The sequence below is a fragment of the Gossypium hirsutum genome, chromosome A11 (genome assembly GCF_007990345.1).
Source record: "Gossypium hirsutum isolate 1008001.06 chromosome A11, Gossypium_hirsutum_v2.1, whole genome shotgun sequence".
NCBI classification, from domain to species: domain Eukaryota; kingdom Viridiplantae; phylum Streptophyta; class Magnoliopsida; order Malvales; family Malvaceae; genus Gossypium; species Gossypium hirsutum.
This window is the reverse complement of record NC_053434.1, coordinates 40,448,689-40,467,901: the sequence shown is the minus strand read 5'-3', so window position 1 is coordinate 40,467,901 and position 19,213 is coordinate 40,448,689. Positions and strand designations below refer to the sequence as shown.

Sequence of the window (19,213 nt, the reverse complement as noted above, 5' to 3'; positions counted from 1 at the left end):
TACCCTTTTACAGAACAACTTTTTGATACAAGGCTATGGTGGAAATTTTATAAGCTTGGTTAAAAAAATATAAAAAAATGGAGCTTAATTGGTTATTTGATATGAATTATTTTGGTTTTTGTTTTTGTTTTTAATAAATCATTCGTTAATAACATCAATTTTTTTAAAAAAATTAGCCTCATCATGGTAGTCGGTGGCGGTAGGACAATCAGTGGTGGTAGGCTAGCAGGTGGGCTCATCGGAAAGGGTAGGGGCATGGTCATGGTTTGCCATCCTCGTTGTTGGAACCTCTCTTTTTAAAGAGGATTCAAATGTTGACGATGCCATCATTGAAATCTCCATGTTGTAAATAAACCAAAAAAAAAATGTTTTAAACTAATTATAGAGAGATTCCTAGCTTTAGTTAAAAGTAAAAAAAAAAAGTCAAGTCAGTAATTTGTAGTGGGTTAATGAAATTTTTAACGATAGTGATCAATTCGAACAATTATCTTAATTAGAGTGACTAAATTGACAAAAAAAATTAGAGTGATCAAAATAAAAATAACACTATTTTAGAGTGACCTATAGTTTACTCAAAAATTAATATTATCAATTTAAATATTATTTTTCTTGAGTTATTTTATAGAAATCACATATATACCACCTTTAAAAAGTATTGTTTTTAATATTATCAACTCAAATGGAAATATAATGATCTAAAAAATTGTTCGAAGTAATTATATTCAAACGAATAAAATGCATTACACTTATAATCATTTTTATTTATAAAGATAATTTTTATTTTTGATCTAAAATATACACAAAATATTATTATAATGTTACAAAAATTAGTAGAATATACTCGCCAATGTAAATACTTTAATATTTTGAATTAAGTAATTTTTTAAATGAACAAAAAATTACAACTTCATTTACCTTGATTTTTAAATAATTGTCATAAATTAGATCTTGAGTTTTCAATTTTTATATAAATACGTAATTATAATTAATATATATTCAAACGGGTCATTAGCTCGATTGGTATTGGCATTATTGCAAAAAAGACGTTGGTTTGAGTGTACTGAAGCGCATCCTCCTCCTATTTATAGGTTGAGAGGGGACATTGGTAGTTCTAAATATTCTATAAAAAAAGACAAATGTTTTCCAATTTTTATCTAATAAATTTTTTATATATGATCTATATTTATTTTATTATTTTCAATCCAATATTTAAATTTATTAAATGATAACCTGCAAACTAAACATTCAACCATTTGATGTTAATAATAACTGCTTTTTATATTATTTTATTTGGATAAGTATTTGTAATTATATTCAATTGGATCTATTTTGAAAAGAAAATATAAATAGTATTTAATGAGTTATTAATGGTTTAAATTATTTTCTTTACTTTCAATTGTAAATAATAATTTTCATAGATTAAGTTTTAATTAAAATATAATTGAAATGTCTCAAAGAAAAAATAATAATAATTTTTAAATATTAAAAATTTAGATAAATATTTTAAAAACCATTTCCGTAATGAATCAATAATATTTCTTGAAACTTACGAACAAATATTTGGATTGAAATAAGAATATGGATAGCATCACAAATTTACCTTAGATATCAATAATCATGTTTTAAAACTTAAATTTATATATTATTATGTTTTAATTTTGAATTATATTATTAGTGAATACATTTTTCTTTAAATAAAATAAGAATTAAATGTATTTCAACATATACATACAAGAAAACTAGTATATATGAGAGTGGATAGTAATACATTAAAGTTGTAAATAATAAATGAAGCTAAGCATGATTTAAATAAATAATCATATTTATTATTCATATTTTACATTATAAATTATTTATTATTAAATATCATAAATTTGAAATATATATTTGCTATTAAAAAAGTAATGTAAACATTTTTCACTGAAATATTAAGAATATTATTTAAAATTTAAAATACTTATTAATGTTAAAATTTATTATTAAAATAAAATTATGAAGTAAATAATTTTATTAACATAATAAACTATTTTATACTATTAAAAATGAACATGTATATTTAATAATGTTGAAAATTATAATATTAAAAAAATAGAAATTTAATATCTGACATCAATATTATAATATTTTTAAAAATTTATTATTAATACAAAAATGTGCTTGACTAAATTTAATTTTTATATAAAAATTAATCCATAAAGGAAATTTTTTCAAAAAATGATTTGGACTTTTAATTCAATTTACAAGAAAAGAGGTTGATTTTCTACTGATTTGTAAGACATTTCTTATTTATTAAGTTAATTTCCCTAAAACAAATATAAAAAAATATAATAAGTTTTTTCCATAAAACAATCACATTATTACTTTAATTAATTTTTTTATTCAAACGAAGAGAATTATTTTTATTTTAATACATGAATAAAAATTTAAACAAATTGTTGAGGAGAGATTGGACTTGCTTTTATACTTGGGTTTTATCATTCGACTTTGTTGAAAACCTTGAAGGATTACCCACCAAAGATATGGGGTTCAAATCCCACAAATAGCAAATAATCACATTTTCTTGATTGGTGAAGTATTATCACTTCCTGAATCCTTGGAAGCTTTTGAAGGAGATGAACAAAATTCTAGTATAGAGATAATATTGATGATTATTAAGCATGAATAGTATTTTGAAAATTTCTATGGAAGTAATAATTTCCCTCCACACAACTCATTAACAAATATTATTTTAATTGTTTTAGTTGTCAAACAAGTGTAGATAAGTTTATCTTAATTATTTTGGCCCAAAATTTTATCTTATTTAATCAATATTAAAGTTAGGATAACATTTGCCTTTGCCTTTGGTCCTAACAGCAAATATTAAGTTGGATCTTGCAAGCCTCACAAGCTAAAGCTATAAACTTTAAAAATTAAAGAACCCTAAAACCTCCGTTTCTTCTCTCTTTTCAAACGCCTCTTGTTCCCTTTTTGAAACGTCTCTCTTCCTTCCTTTGAGACAAAAAAAATCGTTTTTAGGGTTTCTTTCTCTAATTTGTGTATTTCTTGTAGCTTTAATGCGCTTCTGATTTAATTCGTCGTCTCGTCGTTCTAAATTATCCAACTCGTCGTCTCGTCGTTCTAAATTACCCTTCTGTTTTAGGGTTTATGTGACATGCAGGCCATTGATTCTTCACGCAGTTCGAATCCTTTCATTCTCTGCATTTCCTCAAACTTGGAAATACCCTTCTTTGCTTTCTCAGTTGGATCCACTTTTTATTCCTTTTCCACTTCGGGGTTTAAAGATCCAAGTCCACTTCAATTTGGGTAATTATTAGGGTTTTAATTGTTTCTTCTTTATATTCCATTTCAGAGTGCCAACCCTGCCCCCACCCCCCCAAAAAAAATATTTTAAAAAAATTGGGGCCTTTGGGCATTGTTTAGGGTTTTTGGTGGGTGTGGGATGAATAGTATATTCAGTGAACAGATACTTGCAGATAAGCTTTCCAAGCTCAACAGCACTCAACAGTGTATTGAAAGTATCCTTTTTCGTTCTTTCTTTCCTTCTTTTTCCCTCCTCCAAACTTGGTAGTAGTTAAGTAACTTCTTTAAGTTGTTTGTGTTAGTATAGGAGATGAGAAGTGAAATGTTATGAGTTCTATGTTTGCTTGTATTGCTTTTCAATGCATATTCGTATTCGATGCATTCTCTGTCAAAGAAAGGATATTTAATGGGAATGTGAGTATGTAAATTTTTGTTTAGTGATGCTGATCCTATGTCTACTTGAGTTTGCTTTCGTGTTATTTATGCAGCTATCTCAATTTTACCTATTTAAAAATTTTAATTTTCTCTCTTAAGCTAATTGATTGAGAATTGAAGCTAACTGTTAAAACTTAAGCACGGTTGGTTATTGTATCCATTATCTCAGTTTATGCATATTTTCCCGAGATTCTCTATTATGGTTCATTATGCGCTGTTTGATAGCAGAAACTATTAATATGTTCACAATTGAGGTTGTTTTGAAGAAAAATGTAGCAATTGGATGATCCAGACATATAAGACGCTCAATCTTTTAGATCTTCAATAGGTCTACTGCTCATTTTGTTAAGGTATTCGTAATCAAAAACCTTAAAACAAAATAAGATGGTATTAACTAGTAGACTCACAAATCAGGGGAGTAAGCAATGGTACCAATTTACTATAAGATATGTGGCATTTGAAATTTATAAAAAGAGATCATTCTTGTTCAACTTGGGTTTATTTGATTTTGAACTGTGTGATGATGTACATTGTACACACAATAATTTTCATGTTCTGACACGGTAATTTCCATCAGCATGGACTGGAAGTTTGATGTTGCTTCGACTGTTTAACAGAAAAGTTTAATTTTTTTTATCTAATCTTCTTTTGAGTGGCACCATTGTGCTAGTGCATAGAACTAGTATTTCGTGTGGTACATTACCTTAACCTATTCTGTATATAGCATTGTCACATTGGTGTATATTTCACCAAAGCAACGCAGAACTGGTTGTTGCAACATGGGATAAACAGTTTCACAACTCAGAGATGGCTCAGAAAGTCCCCTTGTTGTACCTTGCCAATGATATTCTGCAGAACAGCAAGCGTAAAGGAAATGAATTTGTTAATGAGTTCTGGAAAGTCCTTCCCGCAGCCTTGAAGGACCTTCTTGAGAATGGTGATGATCGCGGGAAGAATGTGGTTTCCAGATTGGTAATTTCCAGCTTTAAAAAAATATGAATGACATGGCTCTTTATCTCGTGTTAGCTGGAAAACTTAAGTTTATTTTTTTAATGACTACGATGCTTTTTTAGTGGTCAGAGTCAGAGGTATATAGTGTTTGCATCATTGTGCTATTTCACAATGTTTATAGTTTACCAATTGGCATTTAATATGTTCAAATAACTGAATGCTTTCATCTGGCTTTGGCTTATTTATGTTGACTTGGATTATGCAGATATACCTCCAAACACCCAAAATTATGGCTTGTTCTACTTGTTTGTTAGGCATGCATGTATCCATATGTTAATAAGTGCTTCAGCCAATTTTTCTACAGTATTATATTTATTTCTTATTAACAATGTTGTAAACTGTTATGGTTATACATTTTCATTACAATTTGTTAGGTAGGTATATGGGAAGAACGAAGAGTATTTGGGTCCCGAGCACGAAGCCTAAAAGATGTGATGCTTGGTGAAGAAGTGCCTCCGCCATTGGAATTAAGCAAAAAGCGTCCACGCTCTGCATCTGTCAGAATTGTGAAGCGGGACTCAAGATCCATTAAAACGGTTAGATTTGTTGGCCTTTTCGCCCCTCTTGTATTATATAGTTCAGTCTTGTTTTGATTACAGAGGGTACTATTTCAACTGCATGGTTTATTTGAAATGATTTTCACTTTTCCTTTCTAATATGATAAAAACCAATTCTCATGTCATCTTGTTGCTTCTCACACCAGAAGTTGTCAATTGGGGGCACAGCTGAAAAAATAGTTTCAGCATTTCATTTGATACTCAGTGAACAGCCAAATGAGGATGAAGAGATGAGCAAGTGCAAGTCAGCAGTTCATCGAGTGAGGAAGATGGAAAAAGATGTGGATGTTGCCTGTTCAATTGGTAATCTCTTGATTATGTTTTTCTCATAGGATATATTAGAAGTTCATGATGGGATTCTTAAAAGGTGTTATCATTTAAAATTCTCTTTTTGATGCAGCAAAGGATCCAAAACGGAAAACCTTGTCCAAAGAACTTGAAGATGAAGAAAAACTTCTGAAAGAATGCATTGAGAAACTCAAGTCTGTGGAAGCAAATAGAGCAGCACTTGTATCACAGTTAAAAGAAGCTCTTCATGAACAGGTACTTACATATTCCATAACTTTCTTCCTATGTTAAAATGTTTCTGCTTATTTGCAATATCGAGCAGATCATTAAGCATTACCTTTCTTTCTGAAATCCTTTTCAGGAATCAGAGTTAGAGAATGTTCGTACACAGATGCAGGTATGTATTTAGATAATTCTATTATGCATTCCTCTGTTTGCTGATTTCCAGATGTAATGTGGAAGATGGCATGTATTCAATTGTACTGAACTCTTTATTTCTTCAGTTCTTCTGATGAATGCTTGTTTCTTATCAGTTTCTGGATCATGTTTGGTTCCAGTGTTCTGATGTTACTCCTTTGGCCTATGAGAAGTGGTTAAAACTTATGTTGCAATTGGAACTAAGAAGTCCATCACATCTTAGAATTTTAGGGAAACTTGAAACTGGTTGTTAGGAGTATATGCTTGCAAAGAACCTTTCTATTTGCCTGGACCAGAATGGAATTTGATTATTGTGATGCGTTTGGGAAAGTGTGCATCACATTTGGTTTAATATATAGATAAAATGCTGTTTTCCTATGGTTGGAGTCTTCTGAAATGTATAGCACTGCAAATCTTTTCTGCTAGTTTGTATGAAGTTTAGGATTTCGAAGGTTTACTTAAAGGATACTAGAGATTATATTCTTTTAGATGAGTAGACAATTTGCTATAGTTGCATTTGGGAGTTGATATGTAAAAAGTTTGGTCCAGCTTTTCAGGGTGAGCTTAATTTAGTTGCTGCTGATCACAAAATCTCCCATGTATGCTAATGTGCTGAAAGTTGGTTCTCTACATTTTCTAACAATAGGTAGCACAAGCACAGGCGGATGAAGCCTTTAACATGCGGAAGCGTCTCAGTGATGAGGATTTTGTTTCAACGTCATCTGCTACAATGGTCCTATCAATTGATGCCAATGCAAAAGCTGGAGAAACACCTAAGCTGAGTGCTGCAGCCATTGCAGCTGAGGTTGCAGACAAGCTTGCTGCTTCTAGCTCCTCTCAGATGATCATGCATTCTGTTCTCTCTACATTTGCAGCTGAAGAAGCCAAAAATGTTGGTCTAACAAAGGCGTCCACACAGTCAAACTCCCTCAATTCTGTCACCGATGCAATTTCAAAATCAGAGAAGTCACTGCCAGTTGCAGATTCTACTGCTCTTATGCAAGCACAACCACTATGTGCTCCAATAAACCATTCTTATCAATCCGTTCTTGTGCCTCAACCGGCCATGCAAAGCCAAACCACTTCCTCTCAGCCTCAATATCACATGCTTCCTAACATAGCTGCACAACAATTTTTGCAGTCATCAGGGGGGACACTAACCCCATATGGTACTTATGGTGGTATGCCACCTTTGCCACCTGGACCACCACCGCCGCCTCCCTACATGGTTAGTCCAATGTTACCATTGCCAATAACTCAGCAGCAGCCAATACCATCCGGTCAGCAGACGGCCTCTTTGACCCAGCAGCAACTGCTGCCTGTAACTCAGCAACCACCTGTACCTCCCAGTTTCCGGCCTCTTCAGCCACCGGGAATGGTGTACTATGGTCATCCGCCTCATTCATAGTAAATAGAAACAATCTTTTAGATTAGGCAGATGAGAACTTTGAAATTTTGGTTTGTGAGGAATTGAAATTGTGGAGTAAATCAGTTGTAGCCAGAATAATCATACAAATGGTTTCGAGGAGCAACTAGTAACCTGGCAAGAAATAGCATTTTTATTTATTTATTTTTCAGAATGAGATGATTTTGGATCGTGCTACTTTATTTTCTTCTCTACCCAAGGGTTTTAGGGCTGAGCAAAGAAACCAAGAAAACCGAAAAATTGATGCATTTTGGTTTCGGGTTGATATTACCGCTAATGAAAAAAAATCATTTTCAAAGAAATAATTTTAATAAGATAATATATCTATATGAATTAATTTATTTAATCTAATTATTATTATGTTATTAAAAATAATATAATCATACAAAAATGTTGTGGATGTCTTTTATAAAATATGAAAATGTAGGTGTTTTAGTGAGTTTATTAAACTTGGTTTTGTTTATAAAAAAAATTATTTACAAATTGTCTTATTTATCAAAGAAATAATTATCCATAAGTTGTATACGTTTGACAATTGTAGATGTAATCGTTTATATCACATATATCAATGACTGAATTATAAATAATTAAAATTAACAAGTAAATAATTAAAAGAAATAACATAGCAAAACATTAGGTCTATATGTTGCTGCTTCTTTTTTTTAAATCTTTGAATGATTTTATAATTTAATAACTTCAGATGATTTTTTTAAAATGGGGTTATAAATGATTATGGTATTAATTTAATTTTTAATTCACTTTATAAATGTATATATGAATTTAAAGTATGTGTTATAATTGTTGTGATTAACTATCAAATTTGCAGAAAGAGAAACTTGTCATACCAAACTAATAGAATTTAAATTTTTGGTTTTGAATTTTTTTTAGTTTTACTCAATATGTTTTTATTTTCAAAAGTAAAAAAACTGAATGAAGTGATTCGATTCAATTTTTGTTCAAAAAACAGGATCGAGTACACCCACAAGGTTTGCTTGTCATCTATGGTTTGTGGGAATAACTCCTCAATACCGATGTTTATGTACGGAACAAAAACTCCTCGTTTTAGGTTTAAAATATCCAAAAAGAAGCTTTCATAAAATGTTTAGCAAGATACTTGTAATTTGAAAATATCCAATATAATATATGAAATATAAATCTATGTACTATTATAGTACTTGGAGTTAACAATGTTAGTAAATGATAAACTAACCAATGAAAATTTGGCATATGGATTTTTTTTTCAAATCCTAAAGTGTCTGATCATGTGTAGTGAGCCAAAAGTAGAGCTCTAATGATAGTGAGCCGAAAGTTGGTATATTGGATGTATGATTTATGTATAACATGACTTTACTCACAATAATGAAATTCATAACTCGAACAAAGAGTAAATGATATTCTCTCAATAGCATTACAATGATAATTTAATGGTGATGATGAGATAAAATGAACTAGATTAAATAAGTGAATTTAACCTAAAGGGATAAAAGATATCCAATAAAAGTAACACATTTATGATTAGGTCATTGGACAAAAGCATAACGCATGTTGCTTTTGTAATGATATCTAATAAAAAGATCAGTCATGGTACTTTTAATGGATTGAATCCGTAACTAAATAATTTGTGATTAATAGATGAAGATTTGAAACTTAATTAAAAATTATTTAAGCCCTAATTATATACGTCGACCAGTTCCTTCGTTAGCTCAACATAGCTTTGTATGGATTGCATAATATGAATTGATTGAATGAATGGATGAAAATGACTGAATGAGAAATAGATTGCATGAATACTATCTACAGTAAATGTATTTTCTCAAGATGACTAAGAAATTAATTTAATGAATACTATCCACAGTAAATGTATTTTCTCAAGATGACTAAGAAATTAATTTAATTCCTTTGGGGCATTATTTAATTGAATGAAATTATATAATTAAGTTTAAAATGTGAATTAAATTGATTAGTCATCGTAGTTATAATTTAATAGAATGATTACTTTAATTTATGCATAGATTCTATTACAGTAAAGTTATTATGATTTTAACCAAATTAGAATCGGGTTGTGTAAATTATTTAATTGAATTAATTAACTGTGAAAAATAAACCTTTAGAAATAGAAAATTGAGTTATTGAGATGGATAATTATATCAACTTGTTTTAATTTAATTTTAAATTGGATTGCTTGTATAATTGTACTAAATACACAAAAAGCCTGAAAAGCTCATTATTGAGCATGTGTGTCAGGTCTTATATTTGGAGTATTACTAGCACTTTGATTTTTTATTAAAATATTATTTTTTTCTTCTTCTTCCTATTTTAATATAATTTTTGTGAATATCTCCTTCAATCGATAAGATAATTATAGTGATTAAAAAATAACTTCATACCACCGGCTTTTTTGTATGTAAATTAATTATAAGAATAACTTAATAATATATAAATTAGTCATGTCAATTTATTTTTTAATAGACAGAATACGATAAATACGAACTGTATTGATTTTCTAATTGTATGCAGCACAACACCAAAATAAAAAATCCTGATGTTATAACAACGTTATGAGGCAACTAAAATAATGAGAAGCCTCACAATTCTCTCTTGGATTAATGATCAGCCCAAAGTTCGAATGATAAAAAGAAAATAATCGAGGAAATAAAATAGAACTTAATTGAAAATATAAAAAGTAAAAGTAAGTCAATGGTGGTGGTGAATTCCACATAAAAAAGCTAGGGATAGAATTAAAAGAACAAAAACAATTAAACTTTCAATTACTGCCCAAAACCAAACTTGACCGCCCCATCATCTTTTTTAAACCCAAACTTCTTAAAATCTTAATCTTAATCAAATTCTTAAGATAAAATTAAGGAATTATCTAGTAAAATAGAGATAAAAGTTAAAACATAAAACATAAAAATAACAGGTAAAATCTAATCTTAATAAAATTCCTAAACATATTATTTTTACAAATTAAGGAATTATCTAAGTTCTTCGAATCTTCCCAAGCTTTCTCATGAGCACCTAATGTCCTTCATGCTCCTATTATTGATGATGACATCAAAAAACTGGTTTTCGATCTCCGACCTTTGAAATCTCCTCGCCCTGATGTTAAACAAGGAATATTCTTAAAAAAAAAGAGAGGATTTTATGGGTGATCAGATAATTTCCTTTGTTCGAGATTTTCTGAATGAAGGTAAAATGCTCAAAGAAATCTATAAAACATTCATAGCCCTTCTACCTAAGAACTCATCTCCTTCTACTGTTTCAGACTGTAGATCAATAAGTCTTTCCAAGTCGATTTATAAAATCATTTCCAAAATCTTGGTTTCAAAATTAAGGCCTCTTCTTGAAGACTTAATTTCTTCAATTCAAAATACTTTCATTAAGGGAAGACATACTAGTGACAATGTGATTCAAGGTGCGGAACTTTAAAAAAAATCCTCTCCAAGGGTCCAGGCATCTTAGGAGAACTTAAGCTGGATATGAACAAAGCTTTTGATAGATTAAGCTGGAATTTCATTGCTGCAGTCCTCAAGGAAGTGAATTTCCCTAATTGGTGGATTCATCGCATCATCACTTGCATTTCAACTGTGTCATTTCAAGTGTTGGTGAATGGCACACTTTTCAAGTCATTTCAAGCTTAAAGGGGTATACGTCAAGGTGGTACTTTTATCACCTTATACTTTCGTATTGTGTCTTAATGTTCTTTCACTTGCTTTAATCAAGGCTTCGGAAGAAAGCTTCATTAATGGCATCAAGCTTTGTAGAATAGGTATGGCTATTTCACAGCTTTTCACAGCTTTTCCTTCTTTGCTGATGATAGCTTTATTTTCTTTGGAATTTGTTGAGTGATTTTGTCTCGTATCTTATCAACCGGAGCATTATTGTATTTATGCTATCAGTTCATGACCTGACTCCATTTGGACTGACATTTTGAGCGGACTCCAAGCCTACTAGACACGTGTTTTGTCCTGGGCTTCTTGCAGCGCACGCGATCCCCTCTGTTCTTGGGATTGAGATTTTGTATGGGCTTCAGGCTTGTTGGACACGTGTTTCGCCTTGAGTTGCCTATAGAACACACGGTCTCTTTTCTGTGAGCTCTTTGAGTATACGTGGACTAAGACCGCGGCTCTCCTTTGGTTCGTGCAAGCTGGATCCGCGAGTTCACTTTGTGAGCTAGGTTCGCGAACTTCCCTTGCTATCCTCTTGCGGTTCACCTCGCGCTCAATCGTTTGGTGGGACCTATCCGGATCGCGAGTTGGCGACCTGAATCCCATCTGGAATTCGGGTTGTTGATTACTAATGTATAGCAGAGCTAACATTTCATAATGCCAAAAAATTAAAGAAATTTTGGATACTTACTGTCACTTCTCTGGGCAAAAGACTAATCTCAATAAATCTAAATTGACAGTAAGTCTAAATTGTCATCCAAGGTTTATGAGATTATTCAAAGAAATTCTTGGTGTTAGAGTTGATAAAACTGCTGGTATATATCTTGAATTTAATTTCAAAGATTTTGCCAAAAAAGACTATTTTCAGCTGACTATCCTTGATAATATTAGCAAAAAGCTTCAAGGATGGAAGGCAAAATTAGTTTCTCTAGGAGGAAGACTAACACTTATCAAATCAATATTAGCATCAATACCAATTTATTATCTTTCTTGTTTTTCTCCCACAGAGAAATTTTGTGATAATATTGATAAAATTGTAACAAATTTCTGGTGGAACCATGGTTTTGACACTAAGAAACTGCACCTTATCAATTGGAATATGCTTTGTCAACTAATTGATCAAGGTGGACTTGGCATCAAACCTTGTTGTTTACTCAACCAAGCTCTTCTTGCGAATCAAGTTTGGAGGATTGTTAATGGCAGCTGTAACCTTTTAAAGAACACTTTGTTGCCTAAATATTGTAGCAAAGAGCCATTTCTCATTGTGAAGAAAAAATCTTCGGATTCTTGGGTATGGGAAAAGGTAGAGACCTCCTCATTAAGGGAATTGATTGGAAATTGCGAGGGGAAGCATTTCTCATAAAGATATTATGTCTCCTAATCTTTTGGAACAATCACTAAATCATAGGGATCTTATGCCGAGAGAAGGATAAAAAATGGTCTTTTGGTTTTTTAAAAGATCATCTGACATCGCCTTGTTATTCTCAACTTCAATCAAAAGGAATGAACTATTTGGATACGAAGGATAAATTAATCTAGATTTATGATTCATCGGGTAATTATACTACTAAATCTGGTTATTTAGCTTTAGTTTCTTTGACGAAGTCATCCTCATTTGCCCTTTCGAGCCATCCAAAAGGTTTCTGGTCTAGATTATGGAAGCTCAAACTCTCGTATAAAGTCATTTTTTTTTCTTTGAATGCGCTTTCTCTCAAGAAGGAATTGCTCAAGAGAATTCTAATTGACAGTGATCAATGTCCTTTATGTGGAATTGAAAGGAATTGAAATTGAAAGTTCTAAGCATCTTTCCTCAACTGTGATTTTGCAAGAACTGTCTGGTTTGAGAATAATTGGGTACTCACATTGACTGTTTATCAACCTTAAATCTGAAGCAATTATTTGTTGATCTTCTTCTGAAACCAGATAACCGACCTATTTTCACATCAACCATAGAAGCATCAATGTAGAGCATTTGGAAGCATAGGAATATATATATATTTTGATGGAAGTGAAGTATGCCCAATTCAAGCAGTCAATCAATCTTGCAATTGTCAATGCTAACTAATGGACAACAGCTTTTCAAAGTCGCGTTAATGCTGAAGTTAGTTCTTCTATGTTACCATCTCAAAGTTTAGTACCTAAACAACAACATGCAAGCCTCACACTTTATGTTTCATGGAAAAAAGGATCTGTAGGCGTAGGGATAGCTTTTACTATTGTTAATCAGGAGGGATTGATTTTAAAACAGGAAAGGGGTTGTCTTCAAAATTTGGATCTAAATTCTTGCAAACTGCAAGAAATTCGAGACGCACTCCACTCACCATCCAACATGGATCTTTCATTACAAACATTGATTCAATCTGAGAAAAGAATTCATGGTCTTACAGAGAAATGGAGCTGGAATATTCAACCGTGGATTAATGACATCAACTTCTTCCTTCACCTTGTTCAATTAGTAGGAATAGCTACCAGGAATGATAGTATCATGTTTGACACATAAAGTTGGACGTAATTCTCCTATATACTAATGTTTCATATAATATGACTCTACTTGTAATTTATAAATTCCAGCTTGTTTAGTTTCCAAAAAAAAGATTAAAAGATAAAAATAAGAATATCCTAAAGTCTAAAAACTCTTCCTACATCCATTTACTGTTTTTATGCCTAAAAACTCTTCTGGTCGTTCATATTTTCAACTGTTCTCAACATTTTCAAATTTGAATCATCTAGACAAAAATCAAACATTGAATCTAAAGTTAGTGGCATCATATCCAAAAATTTATTGAAATTATAATAAATATCCATCAACATAATATCACAAAGTTTTAAAACTCTTAATAATTAATTGAATCAAAATTTTTCGAAACTCATTAATCAAATTAAATTTATTTCAATTAATTTGATCGATTAACTGAATTAACTGAATTTGTACCGTGTTCTTTTTCCTTTTGATTCAAACAAAGTTTTAAACAAGACAAAAACATAAAATAATACAATGACAACACTAAATTAAAAACTTTAGACTAAAAACATAATTAACGAACATTACATTAAAAGAAGAAATTTTCATGGAAACACTAAATTAAAAACACAACTAGTATTAACTCCACATATATAATAAACATATTGTTACAATATTAATTGTAGCACAAAGACAAGATATCAACAAGTTAACAGTAATTTGCAATATGAACCGATTCATGATCTTATTTCGAAATTAAAATGAAAAGAAAAAATATATTGAAGGCTTACAAAAACAGGGCTGTTGAACTTGAAAAAAATGAAGAAGAAAGGGACAACAATGGTGTGACTTTGAAAAGAACAAAAGAAGGGTGCAAAACAGGGCTGCTGAACTTGAAAAAAATGAAGAAGAAAGGGACAACAATGGTGTGACTTTGAAAGGGACAAAAGAACAGTGCAAAACAATTTGTACGGTTTTAGTTTTTCTTTATTTTGTATTTTGTTAATTGTTTTATTCTAAGTTATGGGTAGGGCTAAGTAAGAAAAATAAAAAACCAGATGATCGCTTTCTAGCCTCCGTGCGCGAACACTGTGGTTGAGTGAATAATCAACTTTTATACAATCAAAATATGGTGGTTGAGTGAATAATCAACTTTTATACAATCTAAATATGGTGGTATCTGCAAGTGTAACAGGCAAATTGTAACATTTATAGTATTCAATGGAACACTGAAGTATTTTAAGAATCGAACCCAAGAGAATTAACGATTTAATGATTTTTATTTAACAAGCATGCAAGAAAGGAGTCTAGTTAGCTATGCACTAATTTCTATATTATGACGAAGCATAATCTAGATGGTAATTATGCTAATTATAACTACCTAATAATGACCAAATTGTAAAACATGCAAAGTTAAGCAAATAACAATTCAATAACAAACATCGGTTGGTTGACTTCTATGTTGTTAATCAACCTTCGGATTAGGGATTTAAATTACTTAAACTCCTAAATTGGTTTCATTTTACCTCTCGGCCTCAACTTTACCAGTTTCGACAAATTAGTTCGGTTTATCTCTCAACCTCACCAAACTAACTCATGACTAAAGAATTGGTGCCCGATAAGATTCTTTAATGACCGAGTCTATAAATATATTAAATATCATTTACAATTCCATTATAGTATTATATTAAATTTTTGTTTGACGAATTTGTTAGTTGAAAACTTGGCTAAGTTACAAGTGGTTCAACCCTAAAGTTAGTGGTGTCAAGAAATGAGGTATTGGGACCTTATTTTCGTAAAATGAGCTTGAAAATGTTATTATTAAATATTTGCAGAGTTATTGCATAGGTGAATTTAATTTTGGATAGGTAATTTTGCAGAATTAGTGACTAATTAAGAGATAAGGATTAAATCATAAAAGCTAAAAATGTAATGACCCTATAGTTAGGGGTGTCAGAAAGTGCATTCTTGGGATTTTGTTCTCGTAAATCGGACTCGTAATATTTTTAATAAATATTTACGAAGTTAGTTGTGTAGTTAATTAGATTCTAGTTAAGTGAATTTATATGAATTAAGAGTTATTATAGTATAAAGACTAAATCGCGTATAGGATGAAAGTTGAATTATAGATTAAAAAAATTAATAGAGAGACTCAAGTAGTAATTATCCAAATTTTTAATGTGGTAGACGGCATTACTTGGGTATTATATATATAATAGTTTAATATATATAAGTTATATATTATAATTAATAAAGTGAAATTGATATGTATATATGTATTATATATTATTGATAATAGTTATTATAATAAAACAAAACAAAAGAAAGAAAGACAACATACAAATTAAATAGGAAAGAAAAGAAAGAGAAGAGTAAGAAAGAAAAGAGAAGAAAGATGCATGACTATAGTCACTTTAGGGTTTAAACTTAAAATTGGTTAGTCAATATAGTTTATTTTCTTGTAATTTTTATATTTTTAGAATTTCGGCTTTTAGTACTACTTGACCCATATTGAAATTTTAGCATCGATTAAAATTTTTAAATGTTGTTATTATTGAATAATTTTAGTATTAATGATTAAATTAATAGATTTTTAAGTTAGAAACGGAAAATGGATTAAATTGTAGAATAAATTGTAAATTTTGAGTAATAGGGACTAAATTGTAAAAAAAATGAAATTTAAGGGTTTAATTTAAAATAGGGAGCTAAATTTAGTTTAAAGTGAAATTAGTATGAAAATATAGGATTAAATGTGAAGAATAAAAATTGGTCTTGGTTTAAGGACTAAATTGGAATTTAAGCAAATATTGAGTAAAATTTTAAATATTTAATATGGAATTGAATTGTATTGTATTGATGTATTTTAATTGTTTTAATTCCGTAGCTAACGTCGTACCAGAATCCTCGAATAAAAAGGGGAAGGATAAAATCGACGTCGAATAGCTCAGAATCTACGGTTTGTGTTTCTATTATCTGAACTAAGTTGTAAATTATAGCATTTTGATTTATAGCATATGGTAAGCATTGGAGGTGAGAATTATTATGTTTTACAATTGAATTAAATTTATAGTTGATTGAATTTGGATTGATTTGGCATATATTATGAATGCATTGAGTAATTGGAAATTGAAATGAATATATGTTTAAATGTGATAATGTGCAAATATGAGAATTGAATATTGGTTGCATTTGAAAAGTGAAATGAAACTCTATTAACTGTATCGGGTAGAGTTGGATATAGATGGCATGCCATAGGATAGGAAGAGTTCAGGGGTTTCTTCGACTTCGAGCCGATGAGGCACTGGGTGCAAATTTGCTTCAGTTTAACCGATGAGACACTGGGTGTCAATTTATATAGCGCTGGGCGCAGTTATTACTTCGGATATTTTCAATGAGGCACTAGGTGCCAACTGGTGTGTTGGTTGGATCCGTGTATCCATCCAAGTCTGAGTTAATAGGGGTAATTAAATAATAAAGTTCTATAATCGATATTGAAATGGCATGGTATGTGGAATGAAAATGAGATAGTGAATTGAAACATGAAAAATGAGATATGTTATGAGCAAATGAAATATATGAGTTATATACTCATGAATTGATTATGGAATGAGTTGTGCCATTATATAAATGCAATGTTGTTTGCTATATGGAAAGTTATATATATATCAAGTGATGTGAATTGAGATAGTTGTTAAAGCCAAATCAAGTATGAATTCATGTGAAAAAATTGAATACAACATGAAATGATGTATTAATATCTATGAAATTGAAATGAGGATATCTTGTAAGCTATGCTTAATTAATAATGTGATTGAATAATTCAGTTTGAGCATTCATGTATTATTATGTCTTTAAATGTTTGGATTATAGAAATATAACTGAGTTTTGCTCAACATACGGTTTTATTTTCCGTGCGCAGGTTAGGTACTTCTCTTTTGATCGCCGACTCAGAATCTAACAACGATCTCGATCTCAAATATGGTGATGTTTACCTTTTGTAATGGCCTGTACCTAGGATGTATTTGGTTGTTAGTGAATTTGGCATGTGGGATGCATTTGAGTTTAAGTATAAAGTTGGTTTGATATTTATATAAATATATGTTTATGTTTGGAGCCATAAATTGGCATCTTGATTTGAACCAAGACTTGTTAGTTATGTGTGAATTTAAGTTTGACGTGTTAGGTAGTTATAAGCTATGCTAAATTGATTGATTTTGGCATGCTTATAACTTCGATTTGAATGATGCATGGATGATATGATTTGAACATATAAAATGTGGTACCAATGAGGGTACATTGGTTTGGCATATTAGATGTTGAATTTGGTGTATTTTAGGCATGTTTAATCGTGGTTTGAATAGGTTAAACAATTAGTAATTGATTTGTTTAGTGCCCAAGTAAGTAGGAAATGGTAAACTTGAGTTTTAAGGTACTTTTAGGTGCACACGGCCTGGCCATACGGGAGTGTGTCACACACGGGCAACACACATGGGCGTGTGACCCAAGTTAGAGAGTTACATGGCCTGGCCACATGGATGTGTGACCCCTGAAATCAAAATTTTTGTAATTATTTCCTAAACTTCCAAAATTATTTCAAATTAGTCCTTGACTATTTTTAAACTACTTTTAAGGTCCCGTAGACCCGAAATAGGGGTGTAAGAGTAATTTTTACTTTGTATTGGGGTGGCTTAGAAAACCTAAATTAAATGCATTCAACTAACATCATTGAAGATAAATTAAAAAGAAAATTGTAGTTGGAGTATCGACCAATACTCTGATGCTAATATTGGAATTGTCTTGTATGTATCTGAATTCTAACATTCAAGAAGGGATAAATAGTGATAAGAGTGTAGACAGTGGAATACTAAGTTTAGCATTGCATAGTATGAATCATTATTTGATTGTATAATATTCTAGTATGCCACGATCTGATTGTTTATGACCTGCCCCTGTATATTATATTGTTAATGGCAAGTATATATATATATGTGTCATTATGATTGATTAATTGTATGACGTGTTAGTAATGCCCGTGACCTTAATCCGAAGACAGAGAGAAGTTAGGGGTGTTACAAAAAAAAGTTAATCGCTATTGATTTTTATTAGTTAAAAGGGTTAAATAATATTTAACCAAGGATTAATATAATAATTATACCACTATTATTAATGGTGTACGGTTAGTAGCTTATATTTGAGTGAGTTATATGTGAAATATTAATTAATTTATTAATATATGTTAAAAGGATAAAATAAAACATAACAAAAGGTGTCATCATCTTTTGTTTTTCATCTTTACCCACTGAAAGCAACAAGAAGAAACAAGGGAAGTCATTGTTAACCATTAAACTTTCGGCTAAGTTTTACCTCATTGCATGGTAAGCTTAAATCAAACTATTTTTTTTTGTAAATTTTATGTTTTTGAGATTGTTATAGCTCGGTTTAGCTAACCCATGTGTTGATTTTCAAAGCTGTTAAAAATTTGAAATATTTTCATTGTTGAATTAAATCTTTTAGTGTTAAATTGATAGATTTGGTGCTAATAGGGACTAATTTGTAAAGTAAAATTTATTAGTTATGAGTATAGGGATTAAAGTGTAATTATTTCAAATTTAGCATAAAATTTCAGTAAAGATAGATGCTAATTGGTTGT

General features: G+C 30.5%; 1 protein-coding gene across 1 annotated transcript; it reads left to right on the top strand.

Annotated features, from left to right (window-relative positions):
* The first annotated feature begins 2,857 nt into the window (after positions 1-2,857).
* On the top strand, positions 2,858-7,593 carry LOC107897970 (regulation of nuclear pre-mRNA domain-containing protein 2). Its single transcript, XM_016823550.2, has 8 exons — positions 2,858-3,303; positions 3,421-3,515; positions 4,460-4,707; positions 5,121-5,282; positions 5,450-5,606; positions 5,704-5,846; positions 5,953-5,988; positions 6,655-7,593. The coding sequence occupies exons 1-8, from the start codon at positions 3,152-3,154 to the stop codon at positions 7,414-7,416; spliced, it is 1,755 nt and encodes a 584-aa protein (XP_016679039.1). The 5' UTR covers positions 2,858-3,151; the 3' UTR covers positions 7,417-7,593.
* The last annotated feature ends 11,620 nt before the right edge of the window (positions 7,594-19,213 follow it).